The sequence below is a fragment of the Pisolithus orientalis genome (assembly GCF_024613125.1).
Source record: "Pisolithus orientalis strain OTSU chromosome Unknown F5J12scaffold_2, whole genome shotgun sequence".
Lineage (NCBI taxonomy): Eukaryota > Fungi > Basidiomycota > Agaricomycetes > Boletales > Pisolithaceae > Pisolithus > Pisolithus orientalis.
In genome coordinates this window covers 850,081-865,759 of record NW_026260783.1, presented here as the reverse complement: position 1 = coordinate 865,759, position 15,679 = coordinate 850,081, and the positions used below count along the sequence as shown (strand labels likewise).

Sequence of the window (15,679 nt, the reverse complement as noted above, 5' to 3'; positions counted from 1 at the left end):
AGGTGAGCAAATATGGACCTCACTGTAAACTGGATGCCGACCTAATTTTGCCTACCACATGGTGTAGCATGATAAGCATAGGTTCAGATATGATGACCCTGGATTTTGGATCCGCGACTCGTGGCACTTCATACAGCTATTGACTGGATTTTGCCGTTCTCCCCCCCCCCCTTCTAAGACGGCTAGGTTAGTAGGGTTTCTCTCTCGTGATCCCTCAGCGATCTTCCCCAGTTCCGTGTAGGTCGCGCTGGCCTGAGATAGATTGTTTCTTGGCCAAATTTACTGGACCAGTCGATTGCCGGCTGGCGGAAGCATTTCCTCCCTGCCCTGGCAGTCTACACAATTCCAAACCAGCTCCCGTACCCCGCAGCGACCGTATTGGTACGAGTCGAATGTTGTGATGAGATATCCCCTCCTGCGCCGTGATGGCCTGCTTGGCCCCTAATTGTCATGCTGTGCGATCCACCCAGATCGATCCCCTCCCCATCTACCTGACAGTATTCAAGGGCGGGAGGGGGAATGGGAAGAATACTCAATAATAATAAGTTCCCATTCCTGCCACCACAATCGGAGGATAGCCTATCCTTAATCTCATTTGGCTGAACCCCGTGGAATGGAAGCTGCCGTGACACAGCTCGGTGTTCTCCGACGCGGCGGCCTGTGCTCCCTACGCCGAGCGAAGGTTATTAACTTTTTTTTCTTGTTGTGCACGTTTGCTCTGAGAGATCTAGGATCAGGACTGCGACACGGTGTAAAGTCATGACTGGCGAGATGCTGCCAAAACCCATAGTAACCGAAATTCCCTCTCGGTCCTCCCAAGCAGAACTAAAGAGGTCAAACCGAAATCGCCTTGCATCAGCACTAACCTTGGTGGTGCCAACAATCAGGGCTTTCAATGACAGTCGTGTGCAAAAATGCAGGGGTGCAATTGACCGTAACTGGGTAGGTCTGGTAAGATTCAGCCTTTTTTGTAGGACTTACTAACAATGCTTCGCCCTTGCCGTTGGTAGTCTCCATGTCCATGAGCGGCAGCATGACGTCCTGGTCCCGAAATACCCTATGTACTCGGCCTCCTCAGCTCGCCAGACATCGGTTCCAATGGGGCTCCAAAGGAGCTGCCGCATTCCTACCGTTCTAACGTGCATAGCATGCAGCATGCACCAGTTGTCCAGCCTCTCTAATCGCACGTTCGTCGACACAGAGAATGTCATCCAACACCTCGACCATCGGTGCCTAAGTGCGAACCTATCAATCCAATGGTTTGACCCATTGCTCAACAAAGTCTTGGACAACTTCATATCGAACGTAGGAACGGTGACGACTATGTCCGCCGATCGTAGGCAGGCTAGATCTGCCAAAGAAGTTCCGACCACTCGAGCTATAGCTATGTGTGTCCCTTCAAGCAAGGCGACTTAGTGCTCGGCAGGGCGGATGGTCGGCTGCACGATAAATTGACCACAGGTACAGTACTGTATGAGATGTGTACACGTGCTTGTAGATCGTACATAGAGCCCATGAATACGATGGCTCGCTGCAGGGCACCCGGACATAAAACGTTTCTATAAGCTAAGTAATACGGCGCGCACGAGGCAGCGCTAAAATGCAATTGGAGACGTGACATGACAAGCATTAAAACCAGAGCTTCAACGTATAAAAATACAGTATGCACTCGAAATTAGAGGGCGCGAGGAGGGAAAAATGGGGTCCCACAACCAGCATACAAATTTATAACCTAAAAAGTAAACTACACCAAGCTATTAAGAGGATACAATATTACAATCGTGGCCAGCCTACATCAGTAAGCGAATAGATGGTTCAAACTTGTCACTGACTGATCGTGACCGTGATTGCGCCGTTCCCTGTCCCCCTGATGTATGATGGATGAAGTGTTCGCAGACTACCAGCCATTCAGCAACGAATCTATTTGCTGGTCTTTCTCATGGTTGCTTTTTTTTAACCTGCGGCCCAAAGAACACAAGGACATGGTATTATTGGCTGTCCGCAAGATCTAAACACATTGATTGACTCACTCTTGGACTTCTCTCTTCAAGGCATTCACTTCAGCCGTTAGTTCTGCAATGCGATCGGCCTTGGCATCGTTACCGATTCTGAAGGAATTCTTCTGTCTTTCAGTCTTTAGAAGATAATCCACGGCTCCCAACTCTTGCAATTGCATTATATTCGTGTGTAGGTCTTCTTCAGCTAGTTTCACTCGATTGAACACGGTCATGATCTGTTCGCCGCGGGAGGGGCTGCCGGAACTGGAGGCCGGCAGGAATTTTAGCAGGTTTGGAAGTAGAGTCAGCCCGAAGAGCGACATTGAACGCAGGTGGTCTCTCAAGAAAAGGGTTTTCCTGAGTCCGATTGTAATATAACGGAGACCATATCGAGGATCAGGTCAATCTAGATTGTACACCGTTATTAAGAGAGTGACCACTAACTTCGTTTTCGACGGAACCACCCATGCTATTGACGACGGCACGTCCTTTGCCTTTGTTCAGCGTTGGACTGGCCGGCTCTTCGGCGTCAACAGAAACGAATCCATTGGCCGAGCGGGGGACAGTCGTGGGTGGTGTTAGGAGCATAGAACTTCCACCACCTGAAGACTGATTTTGACTGGGAGGACTAGCTGGTACAGCTGCGAACTCTGCCGGGGCCATGACGGGACTATCCAAGCCGAGGAGGCTGCGACGCGGCACGGGTTGTTGTGAAGAAGATGGAAGTTCTCGTTCCTGGATTATAGAGGAGCTTGGACCTGTTAAGAATAGGGGTGGAGCTTGCGGTACAAGATGATTCCTCAGTCAGTTGAAGAGGACTCATGATCAACAGTGTCAATGCGGTTTCCAGGCCTTTCTTGCAATCCTTTTTGAATGTCCAGGAAACGTTTGGCGTTCGGACTCTGAGAAGGATGCTGTATGGTTGATGGGGTACTACTTGGGGCAACCTGAGGCCTCATCTGCCCACACTATGAAAACATGCGTCAACTATAGCCAATGGCGTGATAGACCAAACTTACCGAAGTAATCGCACCTCTCTGTGCGATCTCGGGGAAGACTGCAACACCAGAAGTCGCTATGGACAAAGGGCGCTTCAGATGCAGTTCGTGATGTCATGGGACAGCATACCGATTTGGATTTCGCACTGTGTGACTGGTTCTTTTGACTGCACCGTGTACACAGGTTGGAGCACGCCGTCCGGGACTTGTCTGCATTGCCTATGGCTGCTGGATGATGCTAGGAGGTGCTGTTAGGAGGTTCGAAATTCGAACCCCCCTGCGTCATTTATGTTATTATGTAAGGAAGTAGTTACTTGTCCCAGACAGCATGCCTCCGTCCATTAATACAAGAGCAGTGTACATTCCACCAGCAGAGCGCGGGCTGCCGGCCCTGGCTCTTCACGTCATAGGCATGGTGGACTCGTACATGCTCTGGTTGGGTGTCACCGAGGAATTGCCCGACACCGTCCAGAATGCACCGTGTTCAGGATCATTGTGTAAAGACTGGGCGTGTGCAATGCCTCCGTCTGGATGCCAAGTACGTATTCTACGCCGTCGCAGCCGACTGCTGACAGAGCCGTGTGGTGTGACGGACGCGCATCAGATGTTGGGGCCAGTATCGCCGTTGTTTCGCACGTCTGGGTCGGACATTGCGTTGTCGATGGCACAGCGGCTTGGTATGTTGTGTACTGCTTTCACAGCCAACCAGAGGTGTAATGGAGGATACTATGTAGCGCAGAAGTTCCGCAAACAAATATTCTTGTCCGTGGATATACCATCGGTCTATCTTGCGGCCCCTTATGGGTCTCGCCTGCTGCTTGACGCAGAAAAAAGGATTGTCGAGGACACTAGATTACAATGTTGCATTGTGATTTGTTAGTAGTAGTGATTTTTATTTTCCTGCCCTTATTATCGATTGCCGACCCTTAACCCCTTCAAAATGTCTTCGCTGTTGGGTCCATTCATGTAGTGCACAGACCACTCGGCTCCCTTTATTTGAGTGTTTTTGTCGACGACCAACTGTGAACTTGGGCGTGGTAATAAAGCTAGAAGTTGCTGCGACGTAGCTATCCACCCCATCCCCATCCCATCCCCATCCCCGTCCTCCAGCTCCATCCTCCATCTGCTGGGAGCATGTCGGAACCCGAACTCGCCTACATGACCAACTCAAACGACGACTTCGACCTTCCTCGCTGGCAGACTCAGGCCCACATCGAGCCCTTGTCTTCCTCAGCGCAGGCCGCGCAGGCTGCCGCCAGGGCTTCGTACCTCTACCCAGGCGCCCCGCCGCCACCGCAGTCTCAGTCCCAGTCCCAGTCCCTTGCTACAGCCACTCATTCCCAGCGATTGCATGCTCTTCACCACTCTCCCAGCTCGTCAAGACAGCCGCGTGTCACCCACGCTCTCGATCAAGATCACCAACAGTCCGTATCGACAACCTCATATCTCTCGGGTGCGCTCAACCAGCTGTCCAGAAGCGCGTCTCTTGGTGCAGGCGCTTCGATCGGGGGCGCAGCAAGGACCCGTCGACACCATCAACCAGCTGACGATTTGGAGGGCGCATTCAACGTTGACGCCCAGCCTTCCAACTCAAGGCCCATGGGTGCACCGCAGCCTCCGTCCGCTTACTCCCTCTATCCCTCCAGCACAAGCCTCCATCAATCTCATTCTTTGCAATCCTCCTCCGCGCCGGGCACCAATACCTCCCCCGCCACAGCCTCCGAACCCTACTCGGAAATGTTCTACAGCGGTTTGGGTGGGAATGTCCCCAAGCGGACTCACACGCAGCTTGATCTTGCCTCCCACTCTGGCCGATCGCCAATGCGGGCAGCAAACTCCCTATTAGATCCGTACCAACAACAGGCGCAGTACTCCCCGACGACCACGCCAACGTATCTATATGGCCCGTCTTCGTCTGACACCCAACGCAGCAATTCGTCTGCTACCTACCAGTCCCACTCCCGCAACCATTCGCAGGCCAAGGGAGACACATCGACGCCGCCAGTCTCTACACCTTTTTCGCCACAGAGCGCAGCCCAAGCAGCCTATGCCGGGTACGCCATGGAGTCATCGAGCCCCCAACCCGCGTCGCATCAAAACCAGTCTCATCTTTCTGCCGCTCAAGTCCCTATCAAAAGCCCTACTTCGACTCCGAACACTCCCCTTTCCTTTGCTCATTCACAAACCCCCGCCAGCCAGTATTATCCACAGGATCAGGCCATGGTCGTCGATGCTCCACAGCATCGTCGCCGTGCTTCTGGTTTCAGAAGGGTCCGGGATAGCCGTGATCTCCGACCTTATGTAAATAACCAACAGTCAGGTAGAAGGGTGGATGCCAATGGCGTCGTGTTATCGGTGTGTGCACCCCCACCGGGTCCCCATTCAACTGCTGATTCACAACACACGTTAGCCGCTGCGCCAGCTTACGACGCACGTCGTCGACACATTTCACGTTTGTAACCCTCAGTTCCGATATGAATCGGCTCACAATCCTCGTCGAGTCCTCACCAAACCTAGCAAACCCGTACACAATGATGGCTACGACAATGAGGATTATGACTACATCCTCTACGTCAACGATTGGTTGGGAAGCGAGGATGGCCACAAGTAAGTCTAGACTATCAACACGATGCAAGATGTTTTTTGAGGAGTTCAAATTAGCCGTTACCTCATTCTGGATATACTTGGCCAAGGCACATTTGGTCAGGTGGTCAAGTGTCAGAACATGAAGACCAATGAAATTGTTGCAGTCAAGGTCGTCAAGAATAAGCCTGCTTACTTCAACCAGAGCATGATGGAGGTAACCATACTGGAGCTAGTGCGTGAATTCACGTAGTCTCCTTGATCTATTATCTGATAGTCATCCAGCTGAATAACCAATGCGACCCCCAGGATGAGCATCACATCTTGAGACTCCTTGACTCATTCATCCATCGGAATCACCTCTGCCTCGTCTTCGAGCTTCTCTCTTCCAATCTTTATGAGCTCATCAAACAAAACCAATTCCAGGGCCTGAGCACTCAGCTCGTGAAAGTGTTCACAGCCCAGCTGTTGGACGCCTTGACGGTACTGAAGGAGGCACGGTTGATTCATTGCGACCTCAAACCGGAAAACATACTTCTCAAATCGTAAGGTTCCTAAACAGCCTGTCCCGATCTAGGTTTGCTGACTGCTTTCGACTGCCGTTCTCAACCCCTCTTAGACTGCAGTCTCCGCAAATCAAGGTGATCGACTTCGGGTCGGCGTGTCATGAACGACAAACGGTGTACACCTACATTCAGTCACGTTTCTATCGCTCTCCCGAAGTTATCCTTGGAATTCCGTATACAACATCAATTGACATGTGGTCGCTTGGGTGCATTGCTGTTGAGCTGTTCCTAGGGTTACCGTTGTTCCCTGGAACCAGCGAGTATAACCAAATTACACGGATCGTGGAGATGCTAGGGTGAGCATTGTTCAACCGTACTGATGCAGAGTCCCCTGCGCTGGGCAATAACTGATATGACCTTGCGCACACGCAGGAATGCCTCCGTCTTACATGCTGGACATGGGAAAGCAAACCAAACAGTTTTTTGACTCCTACATAGATGCATATGGGCAGAAGAAGTACCGGCTGAAGAGCCTCGAACAATATTCGCGTGAGCACAACACTGAACGAGCAGCCGGGAAAGCAGTACTTCAAAGCGTCAACACTTCCAGAGATCGTCAATACAGCGCCTATGCCAAATTTCAAGTCACGCCAGGGGCATGAAGTGGAAAAAGGTAAGCGGTCGTCAGCACGTTCATCGCCGTACCTATGTCCTTGAATTGATCATCGATGCTGATATCTGAATTTTCTCATGCAGAACTGAACAATCGGGCGTCCTTTATCGATTTCTGCCAGGGTTTGCTAAACCTGAACCCAATTGAACGGTGGTCTCCTCAACAGGCCAGGATGCATCCCTTCATAACTGGTGAAAAGTTCACCAAGCCGTGGTCGGTGAGTCTGTTGTTCTCATTATCTTCTCGTAGCGTGATACCTCTTCTCCGTATTTGTGCTTCTAACATGTTCCTGCAAACTCACATTATATCACAGCCGAGTGGACATATGTCCTCGTCTGCTTCAGGAACCGTCAGTGATCCAAAGAGGCCTTACGGTGGTTTGGTGCCTTCACAGCCCAAGGGCACGAGGGCATTCCAGGACGCGGCATCGTACAATCAGCAACTTGCGCAGCACCAGGCGTATACAGCACAGGCTCAGGCGGCTAGTAACGTCTACCGCAATCCATACGTTGCTCCACAACAAGGTGTACAGCAGGCGAATGCGGGAGGGGCAACGCAGGCCGCATATGCAACTGGACAGGACAGTACGAGTGGAACAACATACGGGCCACAGCCTCCCCCCACTCAACAGCAACAACAGCAACCAGCGGCTCATGGGCATCATCAGCACCAGTATTCGGCCTCGCAGCCATCTAATACGCAGCTTGGATTGACGTCTGCATCTGGATACACGCCGGGTGGCCTAGGTGTTCCCGGGATGTTACATCCGAACGCACCACCCTCTTCATACTTCCCTGGCGCCCACGCTCGTGCACGCGCAAACACTATCAATCACGATGCCATCCCTCCCGCACTTGCCCGTCTCCAGCATATGAACCAGGATGTTCTTGTGGGTGGACGGAATGCACTCACACCCGTGCTCAACCGGGATGATGCAATGCGCGAGTGGGAGCGCCGCCAGGCAGGGAAGCCACCTGCGCAAGCACCCTATCCACAATTGGAGTATTTGCAGCAACAAGCAGAATTGGCAGCTGCAGGGGGTGGTTGGCACGGTGGCGCTGGTGCACGGTACGGTGCGGCGCAGCCGTCCAAGTTGTCACAGTCGTACCAACCACAACCAACGATTGTCGTGGACGACGATGGTAGACGTGATGCCATTATGTCGAACGTACGATCAGCTGCGCGAGTCGAGACGACTGCAGGAACAGTGGCGGGTTCCGGGTCATATAATCCGGCGGCCATGGTTACTAGCCCGACACAAGCATTCTCTGGCGCCACGACGGTCGGTGGGGGTCGGTATCAGGCTCCGTCCTATGATGGGCTCGGTGGTCGAACTGACATCGGGACTTTGTATGTACCGATGCAACCCGAGCAGTACCAGTCGTACGCAGGGGGGAGTGTAGGAGCGGCCACGGGGAGTAACGCATCGAGACAACCACCACAAACAAGCCATCAGCCACCCTCGTTCTACGGAACGGCGGTTGCAAGCGCTGTACAGAGCTCAGCCGCTGCACAGCAAGTGCAGCAGCGGAATCCGTTCTCGAATGCAAATGATGGAGGACCTCCGCAAGGACAGATGAGTGGGAAGGACGCGAGAAGATTGAGTGGGATGGACATCTGGTCACGATGATGAACCTGTATGCCACCCGCCATTTATTTATGTACCGTCTACCACTTACGTTTTACCCGTGTGCCCAAGTGTTGCACACCTTTGCCCCCACAAGTTCATTGTCTGTTGGCCTGTCAAATGTCAGAGGGTTTCCTCCTTTTTGTTCACCCCCGCAATTCAACTCATTTTACACGACATTTTTACGGCCCTACGTGTTTTAACACTACTGTCGCAATTCAACCACTCTTCAACATACATGCGTCCAGCTCTATGGTATGTTCGGATGCTATACATATCTACAGGTAGGAGAAGTCAAGGTCTAAGGTCTTGGCTCCTGTGCCTGCTGATTCTCCGTCACCCCGGTTGAGCAGGGCAAGGGTCCAACTCAGTTGGATAGTTCCCCGAAAATCTCTTCCACCTCCCAGGCACCCGCCCAGAATCGCACTTGACACTTGAGACCTTCCTTCTCTCCTTCCTGGGCTATCCGACGTTCCAAGCCACGGAAGCGACGACAGAGGACCACTATCCTGGCTGTAATGAGAAAGGTCAGCAGCAAGCATTGAATGCATGAAGGAGTTGGAAAGAAGGGTCGAAAACACGGACCTTCGCATACGAAGGATTGGACAAAAATCGTTTGCGCCATCCCCGATGTAAATGATACGGTCGTACGCCGGCTGATGACGAGCAAGGAATGCCTCTAGTTCTTCCCCTGGACCGAGAAGCTCTCAGAGTCGACTGCACGAGTGCGCCATGCCTGCACAAACCTTTACACATGTTGGGACTGCATCCAACTTTGCATAGATGTTGTGGACCGGTAGGGTCAACTTCGCCTGCGAAGCTTAAGCAGACCAGAAGGCTCGAAGGAAGCGGGGTTGGTAATGATCTCCTCGAATACGTTTAAAAGGCCCTTGGACTGATACTCTCGAATGAGTATCGGGTTTATCGGGAATGTGCTTCAGAGTTTACCTCGAGAATGGTGGATATGAACACGGAATTTGCATTTGACAGGCAAAAGAACGTAGTGGTGGGACTGAATGCGTTCTTGAGATTAGAGATGGCCCTAACCATGGCCGGATGCTGCGAACTCGTTAGATCAGCCCGGGTATCACAGAGTGCTGAAACACACGAAAGGCATTATTCTAAGGGCATACTCGATGTCTTCTTTCGTCTTCCCACGTTGGTGAAGCTCTTCCAAGGATTGGGCTCTTTACGGAGCAACGGAAAGTTTTCAGAATACCAGCGACATGGAGAGATAGATAGATCTGCAATGCAGAGCAGAGCAATAGGTAGACGACGACTCACACTCACACTAAGTCTGTCCATTGGATTTCGTCCTTGAGTGATTTCATTTTCCTACGGATATCAGGAGCGAGGACTTCAAAGACCCAACGATCCGTATCCTGATCTGCCATGGACCTATCCGGGCCCAATGATTAGTGACACGGTGGCATCAGACAATGTTCATCATGAATTACCAGTCGAAATCAAACACGACCAGCTGCCGCTGGATATCTGAGACCATGGGGTATATTGTAGGCCGATGTCAAAAGTGAGCGAGCGGTAAAAGTCGTTGCCGCCACAAGCGCCAACTGGGTAACTTTGAAATTGCGTTGGGTGGACCGGTGACAGTCTGCTCCCGAGACTCGGATGCCAGCCATCGTCTGCACTGCTAAGGCCTCGTACAAGAAGCAACTTGGCACCCTAGAATTCACCGACACGCACCTTCAATGGACGCAAGATGGAAAGAAAGCACCCTCCGTGAAAATTCCTCTGCAGGACGCTTCGTGTTAGTGACCGATGCGTGTCTCGTTGGCATCCGTGCCTTTGGGAACTGACTCAATCTTTCGCGAGCAGCCCTCTTTTGTAGCAAGGAAGGCGCAGCGCAGGTTCGCCTCAAGCTCGGTCTCGTCAATGATGATGCGGGACACAACTTCACTTTCTCATCCGAGCCCCAGACAGTGGCGCTGGCAGAAAGAGAGACTTTCAAGTCCGAGCTTACGAACGTCATAAGTCGTAATCGCAGTGGGACCGGTGCCGCCCCGCCCCCGCCTGGTGCAGTAACCCCAAAACCTCCGGTGACCGCCAATACCTCTCTCGCATCTTCTAAGCCAAGCACGCCCCTGACAGTACCAGTGTCCAGAGCCTCTGCCTCGAGAGCGACCTCTGTGGCGAGCGATGGACGGTCACCCTTGATACCAGGCGCAGACGCCGCCAGCGACTTCAGACTAAGAAAGAAAGTGCTCATGTCGAATCCAGAACTGTTGGCTTTGCACAAAGACCTTGTAATGACAGGTCAAATTACAGAGAGCGAGTTCTGGGAGGGTAGAGAGGTACGTCATTCTCTTCATTCTTAACCGTGGATGTATCTCGTTTACATGCACAACATGAACCATTTAAAGCACCTCCTGCTTGCACAGGCAGCCGTCGAGGCGCAGAAGCGAGGGCGACCGGGACAACTTGTCGACCCGCGACCCCAAACTGTCGAGGGTGGGGAAGTAAAGATCGTGATTACTCCGCAACTGGTGCACGATATATTCGAAGAGTATCCCGTCGTCGCCAAAGCATACAGTGAAAATGTTCCTAGCAAGGTTCGTACCTTCATCTATTGTTACTCTGTTAATATCGAATACATGCGTTGAGTTTAGCTATCTGAAGCAGAATTCTGGAAACGTTATTTCCAATCAAAACTTTTCAATGCGCACCGAGCTTCGATAAGGTCTTCAGCAACACAGCACGTCGTAAAGGACGATCCCATTTTCGACAAGTACCTTGAGAAAGACGATGATGGTCAGTTGATGCTATTTCTTTTTTGACGTTTTGCCCGTGTTCATTGCCCCTATTTTGCCTAACAGGATTGGAACCAAAACGGCCTCGCGAAGAAGTAGCGGACTTGTACATCAGCCTTGGAGCTACCCTTGAAGACCATGCGGAGGTATGTACGTCTACATGTAGCGCTTCTGTACTCGTACTCTAACTTCTGGGTTTGCACAATGCAGACAGGAAACGAAAGGGATATCACGATGCGGGCAGGTCGCCAGCGTGGTGTTCTTCCCCTCATCCGTAAATTTAATGATCATTCCGAGCGGTTACTTAACTCCACGCTGTAAGTTTTTTACCATTTCCCAACCATTCTTCGAGACCACTGTTTTGTGTAATCACAGAGGAGACAGCCCCCCACTCAAGCGGCAGCGGGCTGAGGGTGATAGCCAGGTTAGTCTCCGCACCCTTATATGCTCCGTGCATATCTTTTCTGCCTCACTGAAAATTTCTTCACGTATAGGACAGCTTTTCTCAGATAGAGTTGGAAGACCTCCGAGACCCCGAGTCATCCATCGGGATCCTTCTTGAAATGCAGGATCGCCAGCGCTACTTCGAAGGGCAACTCATGCGTGGCGTAGCAGCAGAGCAGGCACCGTCGCAGCCTGTGGATGTTTCTGCAGTATATGCTAACTTGAGACGAGACCTGGAGGGTTGGGATGTGCGCTTCAACCAGGTATGTACCCGACTGTGTGCTGTGGAATGTACGGAAATTTCCTGCTGACGCGCGCGACTGAATCTTTCATCCCGGTTCAGTTACGCCTCGAGCGGAAGGCTGCTGACACTGCTCTATTGTCTATGACACAAAATGTGACGGCACGCCTCGACACGAAAACGAAGAAGAGTACATACTTCCCTTTAACCTACTCACACTTACTAATTCTTAACATAATCCAATCTAGACAGCTTACCTCCAGCTCTTTTCCGCCAGCTTACAACATGTCAGACTGCTGCGAACGAGTTCCTACGCCAGTTCTGGGGCGCGACGTGTCCTCCACCCACAGATACTCCCTTCGCACCCTCTCCTGCCCAGCGTTCAGCCAAAGCAGCGAAAATGGCGAGTTACCTTGCTGGGACTCGTGAAAAGGTCGATGCCCTCGTCCGCGTCGCACAGGCTGAAGGTGTGGATGGCACTGCCGTTGAGGTGGTACGTATCTTTCTTAGTTTTATGCATAACCCAATCCAAAGGGCCCGCCAGGCGATGAAACCTGTCCTTGATGCAGTTGAGCATGCGCTTGCGTTCTACCGCACGAAGAACCCTCCGAGGGCAACACAACACAAGCTCGCTTAAGACCATGTTCCAAACGAGGCAATGTATTCAACCACGGGACAAATCGAACAGTCTCACGTTGCCTTAACTCGCACGACTTATCATCATTCCGTACCAAGCATGCATCAGTTCATAACAACCTCATCATCATTATCCTATCGTAGTCTAATAGATCGTAGGTGCAGTACGGGCAAGTCTTGCCCACTGCGTAAACTACCATTAGTACGGCGGCCTTTGCTGTGGCCTCGGCGATGTCGTGCACTCGTACACCGTGAACATGACCACTAAATGCAATGCTGTAGCGTAGCATATGAAAGCGGTCCTGGCACGGCGATTACTTAGTATTGCACGGGTGAGAATCAATACACCTCGCTCGACCACGTTAAGGGCTTCGTACGCTCTTGTAGCCTCCTAAAACCACATCAGTGCTGTTGTTGCAGGATGGAAATAGTCAAAACACCCACGCGCCCACGAAAAGCCTCGAACGGGTTCATAGCTTCCTCATAACGTGTGCTCCATTTGTTAAGCTCGTCGCCGAGTCGAGTGCTGCCGCCAGATACATCCGCAGATGTCCCAGGTAATGGGTCAAGCTGCGAAACGGAAACCTGTTCGCGGTAACTCTGCATATAACGGACCTTTTCGTAAAGCTTCAAGTTGTCAGATTGGAGGGACTTAATTTCGGTCCGGAGTTCGGAGATAGTGTGGAATTGCTTGCGGAGTTCCTATGAGGGGAGGTTAATGACTGTCTAGAGAAGTGGGTTGTGCAAGGACGCAGACTGTCCAAAGTAAATAATTGCATGAAGTATGCCCACCTCTTCAAGCTCAGCATTTCTCTGTCTGAATCTATCTCTCTGACTTGTCACAATAGGCAAGATACTCGTATCTGCAGAGGAAGTGAACGGAATCGGGGTTGTGTGTATAGTAGAAGACTCTCCGGTTATTGCGGAGCTGCTTTCATCTTTGCCGATGTCACGCATCAAATCAGCAAGTGGATCATCAGGGGCTGCGCGGCCAGCTCCAGTGCCCGAAGGAACGGGACGCTTGTCGACTGCGAGAAGGTCCGTTTCCAATTGTTCATTAAGTTCCTTTTGTTTGGATAGTTCCAAACGCGCGGTCTCTAGCTCCGTCTGGGTGGCTTTGAGGGATCGTTCCAGGGAACCATGGAGAATCTACAGAGATCACGCAGGTAAACACATCGCAACATACATATCCAAGGTGACCCGTACCCTGAAGCGCGTTAATTCTTCCAGGATCCGTTTATTCTTGGCCGCAAGGAGGACTTCAAGGCTCTTTCCCTGTCGCGCATTTGCCTTGTCGGCGTTTGGGTCAGGAAGGTGCACCCCACTCTCGGATTCATGTGACGACCAGTCATCTGCATCTGCGTCGTCATCGTCGAGACCGCCAAATTCAACGTACTAGAGAACGTAGGAATATAGGTACTGCCGCAGCTGGTAAGAGGCATACCGGCAACAGTACGCACCTTCATAATCTCGAGCTCGCGTTTAATCTCATCATAGTCAGCATATGCTACGAGCTTCTGACGCAACCCTGCTGTCTCCTCGGCGAGTTCCTCTCGTTCGCGCTGTGCCCGGCGTACCGACTCTGCGTCGCGTTGAGTAAGTTGTGCATAAGCCGTAGTAAGTTGAGATTGAGCTGTAGCGAGACGGGCAGTAAGGTCGGCATTGGCAGATTCGAGCACAGATACCCGGTCTTGGAGGGACGAAACGCTGGGTTTATGGTAAATACGCATACCCAGATGCAAGTGTGACCACGAACATTGTACTGCTTTCGCCCTCTGCACGCAGTGCCTCGATCTCGGCTCGCAGTGTTTCCTGAACCGACGAGCGGGAAGTCAGCTGTTCTAATTTATTCATGCAAGCGGGGTAAACGCACATTGCGACCCTCGACGACTGCTACCCTGTCGTTGGCGCGTTCCAAGTCAACGAGAACCATATCAGCCTCGGCAAGTCGGGAGACGAGGTCCTGGTCTGATATAATTAGTTAGTGAACAAGAAAGGAGTCATTTCTAGTGTGTCATCTATCTGAAGGGAGTAAATACACTGAAGATCACCCACCAGCCTTGGAGCTAACGTCTAACAGCTTGGCCTGGTTAGTCTCGTTTGACAGCCGCAGATCTCGCAATTGCGTTTTATAGAGGGAAACTTGGCGAACGAGATCCTGCTCGCTGTAGATGGATGGACTCATTGACAAGGGGAATTGTACCTGAGTTACCAACGTGCACACCCACCGTTCCTCATAGTTCCTCATCCTTTCATCGTATGTCGCATTAAGTTCATTCTCCTTCTGAGATACCTTCTCGGCAATAAGGTCATCCATCTATGCAACGACCGTGCACAAAGTTAGTGCTGTCCTTCGCTGGAACAACAGTATCACACCTTTGTTTCGAATACTTCCAACTTTCGCTTCGTTGCCTCTAGTGTGCTGCTTTCTCGGCGAAGATCCCCATTTTCTGACCTAAGACGAGACAACTCAGATTTGAGAGAAGCGACTTCTGCACTCAGTGAAGCGTTTTCGGTACTGGCGATGGCTTGTTCCTGTAGAAGTATGGAGACACGCGAATATTAAGTCAGGTTGACCGACACGACTCCACTGCAACATACCACAGCAGCCTCTAGCAGGGGGTAGGGGTCTGGAGCTTCTGCAAGAACCTTGTATACATTGAGAAACGCAGACTCGGCTACCTTTGAGCGTCTTGTGAGCCCGTCAATTTCTTGCTGGTATGCTGGATAGACATGTCAACATCGAAGGGATGAAGGGCACGCCTTGAACGTACCCTTGAGTAACCCTTTGAAAGAATTGAGCTTCTCATCGTCGGGGATCTTCTTGAATTCTGCGAGCAGCGTGCGTAAGTGGTGACCACTGGGAAGCATATGGCAGGTGCAACAGTGGACGTCCACATCGGCGAGAGGCCAGATGCCTGCGGAAGAAAGAGCACGACTACACACCTTTCGTGCGTTCTGCAAGCCCCTTCCTGCTCAGGACATTCTCCTTCTGGTTCTCTACGATCTCGATGCCTTGCGCGTCGAGTGTTTTCTGGAGTTCATGGAGGTTGACAGCTAGATAGAAAAAGGGCCGTCTCAGCAGTTGAGTAGGCTCTTCGGTAGGACGAGGACGTACATTTCCAAGTGGCGAGCGCACCCGAGAAGTTGTGTTCGGTCGAGCTCATCGTTGTTCACCAGCGAGAGGCCAGTAAGCGAGACCCGTA

At 51.7% G+C, this 15,679-nt stretch overlaps 6 protein-coding genes across 6 annotated transcripts; 4 read left to right on the top strand and 2 right to left on the bottom strand.

The window, feature by feature from the left end:
- Positions 1-3,307: 3,307 nt before the first annotated feature.
- F5J12DRAFT_918380 (uncharacterized protein) lies at positions 3,308-3,906 on the top strand. Its single transcript, XM_051749223.1, has 3 exons — positions 3,308-3,533; positions 3,600-3,672; positions 3,730-3,906. The coding sequence occupies exons 1-3, from the start codon at positions 3,324-3,326 to the stop codon at positions 3,873-3,875; spliced, it is 429 nt and encodes a 142-aa protein (XP_051604845.1). The 5' UTR covers positions 3,308-3,323; the 3' UTR covers positions 3,876-3,906.
- Positions 3,907-4,153: 247 nt separating this feature from the next.
- On the top strand, positions 4,154-5,089 carry F5J12DRAFT_710106 (uncharacterized protein; the record flags this gene model as incomplete). The annotated part of the gene is made up of 1 exon (XM_051740624.1): positions 4,154-5,089. A coding segment is annotated over one exon (936 nt), but the record flags the coding sequence as incomplete, so codon positions are not given.
- Positions 5,090-5,215: 126 nt separating this feature from the next.
- On the top strand, positions 5,216-8,387 carry F5J12DRAFT_902597 (kinase-like domain-containing protein; the record flags this gene model as incomplete). Its single annotated transcript, XM_051748316.1, has 9 exons — positions 5,216-5,350; positions 5,406-5,602; positions 5,657-5,813; positions 5,864-6,123; positions 6,198-6,426; positions 6,552-6,699; positions 6,841-6,974; positions 7,071-8,140; positions 8,207-8,387. 9 exons carry the CDS (start codon positions 5,216-5,218, stop codon positions 8,385-8,387), a joined length of 2,511 nt encoding a protein of 836 aa, XP_051604843.1.
- Positions 8,388-8,751: 364 nt separating this feature from the next.
- F5J12DRAFT_902596 (phosphatase phospho-type) lies at positions 8,752-9,888 on the bottom strand (the record flags this gene model as incomplete). Its single annotated transcript, XM_051748315.1, is given in 8 exon segments — positions 8,752-8,893; positions 8,970-9,075; positions 9,131-9,196; positions 9,216-9,279; positions 9,333-9,443; positions 9,493-9,571; positions 9,675-9,782; positions 9,842-9,888. 8 exon segments carry the CDS (start codon positions 9,886-9,888, stop codon positions 8,752-8,754), a joined length of 723 nt encoding a protein of 240 aa, XP_051604842.1.
- Positions 9,842-12,675, top strand: F5J12DRAFT_187009 (uncharacterized protein). Its single transcript, XM_051738303.1, has 11 exons — positions 9,842-10,152; positions 10,221-10,696; positions 10,766-10,954; positions 11,012-11,153; positions 11,219-11,298; positions 11,363-11,469; positions 11,528-11,576; positions 11,647-11,859; positions 11,940-12,027; positions 12,086-12,330; positions 12,382-12,675. The coding sequence occupies exons 1-11, from the start codon at positions 10,014-10,016 to the stop codon at positions 12,472-12,474; spliced, it is 1,821 nt and encodes a 606-aa protein (XP_051604841.1). The 5' UTR covers positions 9,842-10,013; the 3' UTR covers positions 12,475-12,675.
- Positions 12,577-15,670, bottom strand: F5J12DRAFT_186995 (CASP C terminal-domain-containing protein). Its single transcript, XM_051738302.1, has 14 exons — positions 15,592-15,670; positions 15,420-15,530; positions 15,248-15,304; positions 15,075-15,196; positions 14,850-15,008; positions 14,702-14,790; positions 14,529-14,638; positions 14,347-14,441; positions 14,230-14,285; positions 13,934-14,180; positions 13,680-13,868; positions 13,266-13,622; positions 12,918-13,175; positions 12,577-12,864 (listed from the first exon to the last, which is right to left on the bottom strand). The coding sequence occupies exons 1-14, from the start codon at positions 15,638-15,640 to the stop codon at positions 12,673-12,675; spliced, it is 2,091 nt and encodes a 696-aa protein (XP_051604840.1). The 5' UTR covers positions 15,641-15,670; the 3' UTR covers positions 12,577-12,672.
- Positions 15,671-15,679: the final 9 nt, after the last annotated feature.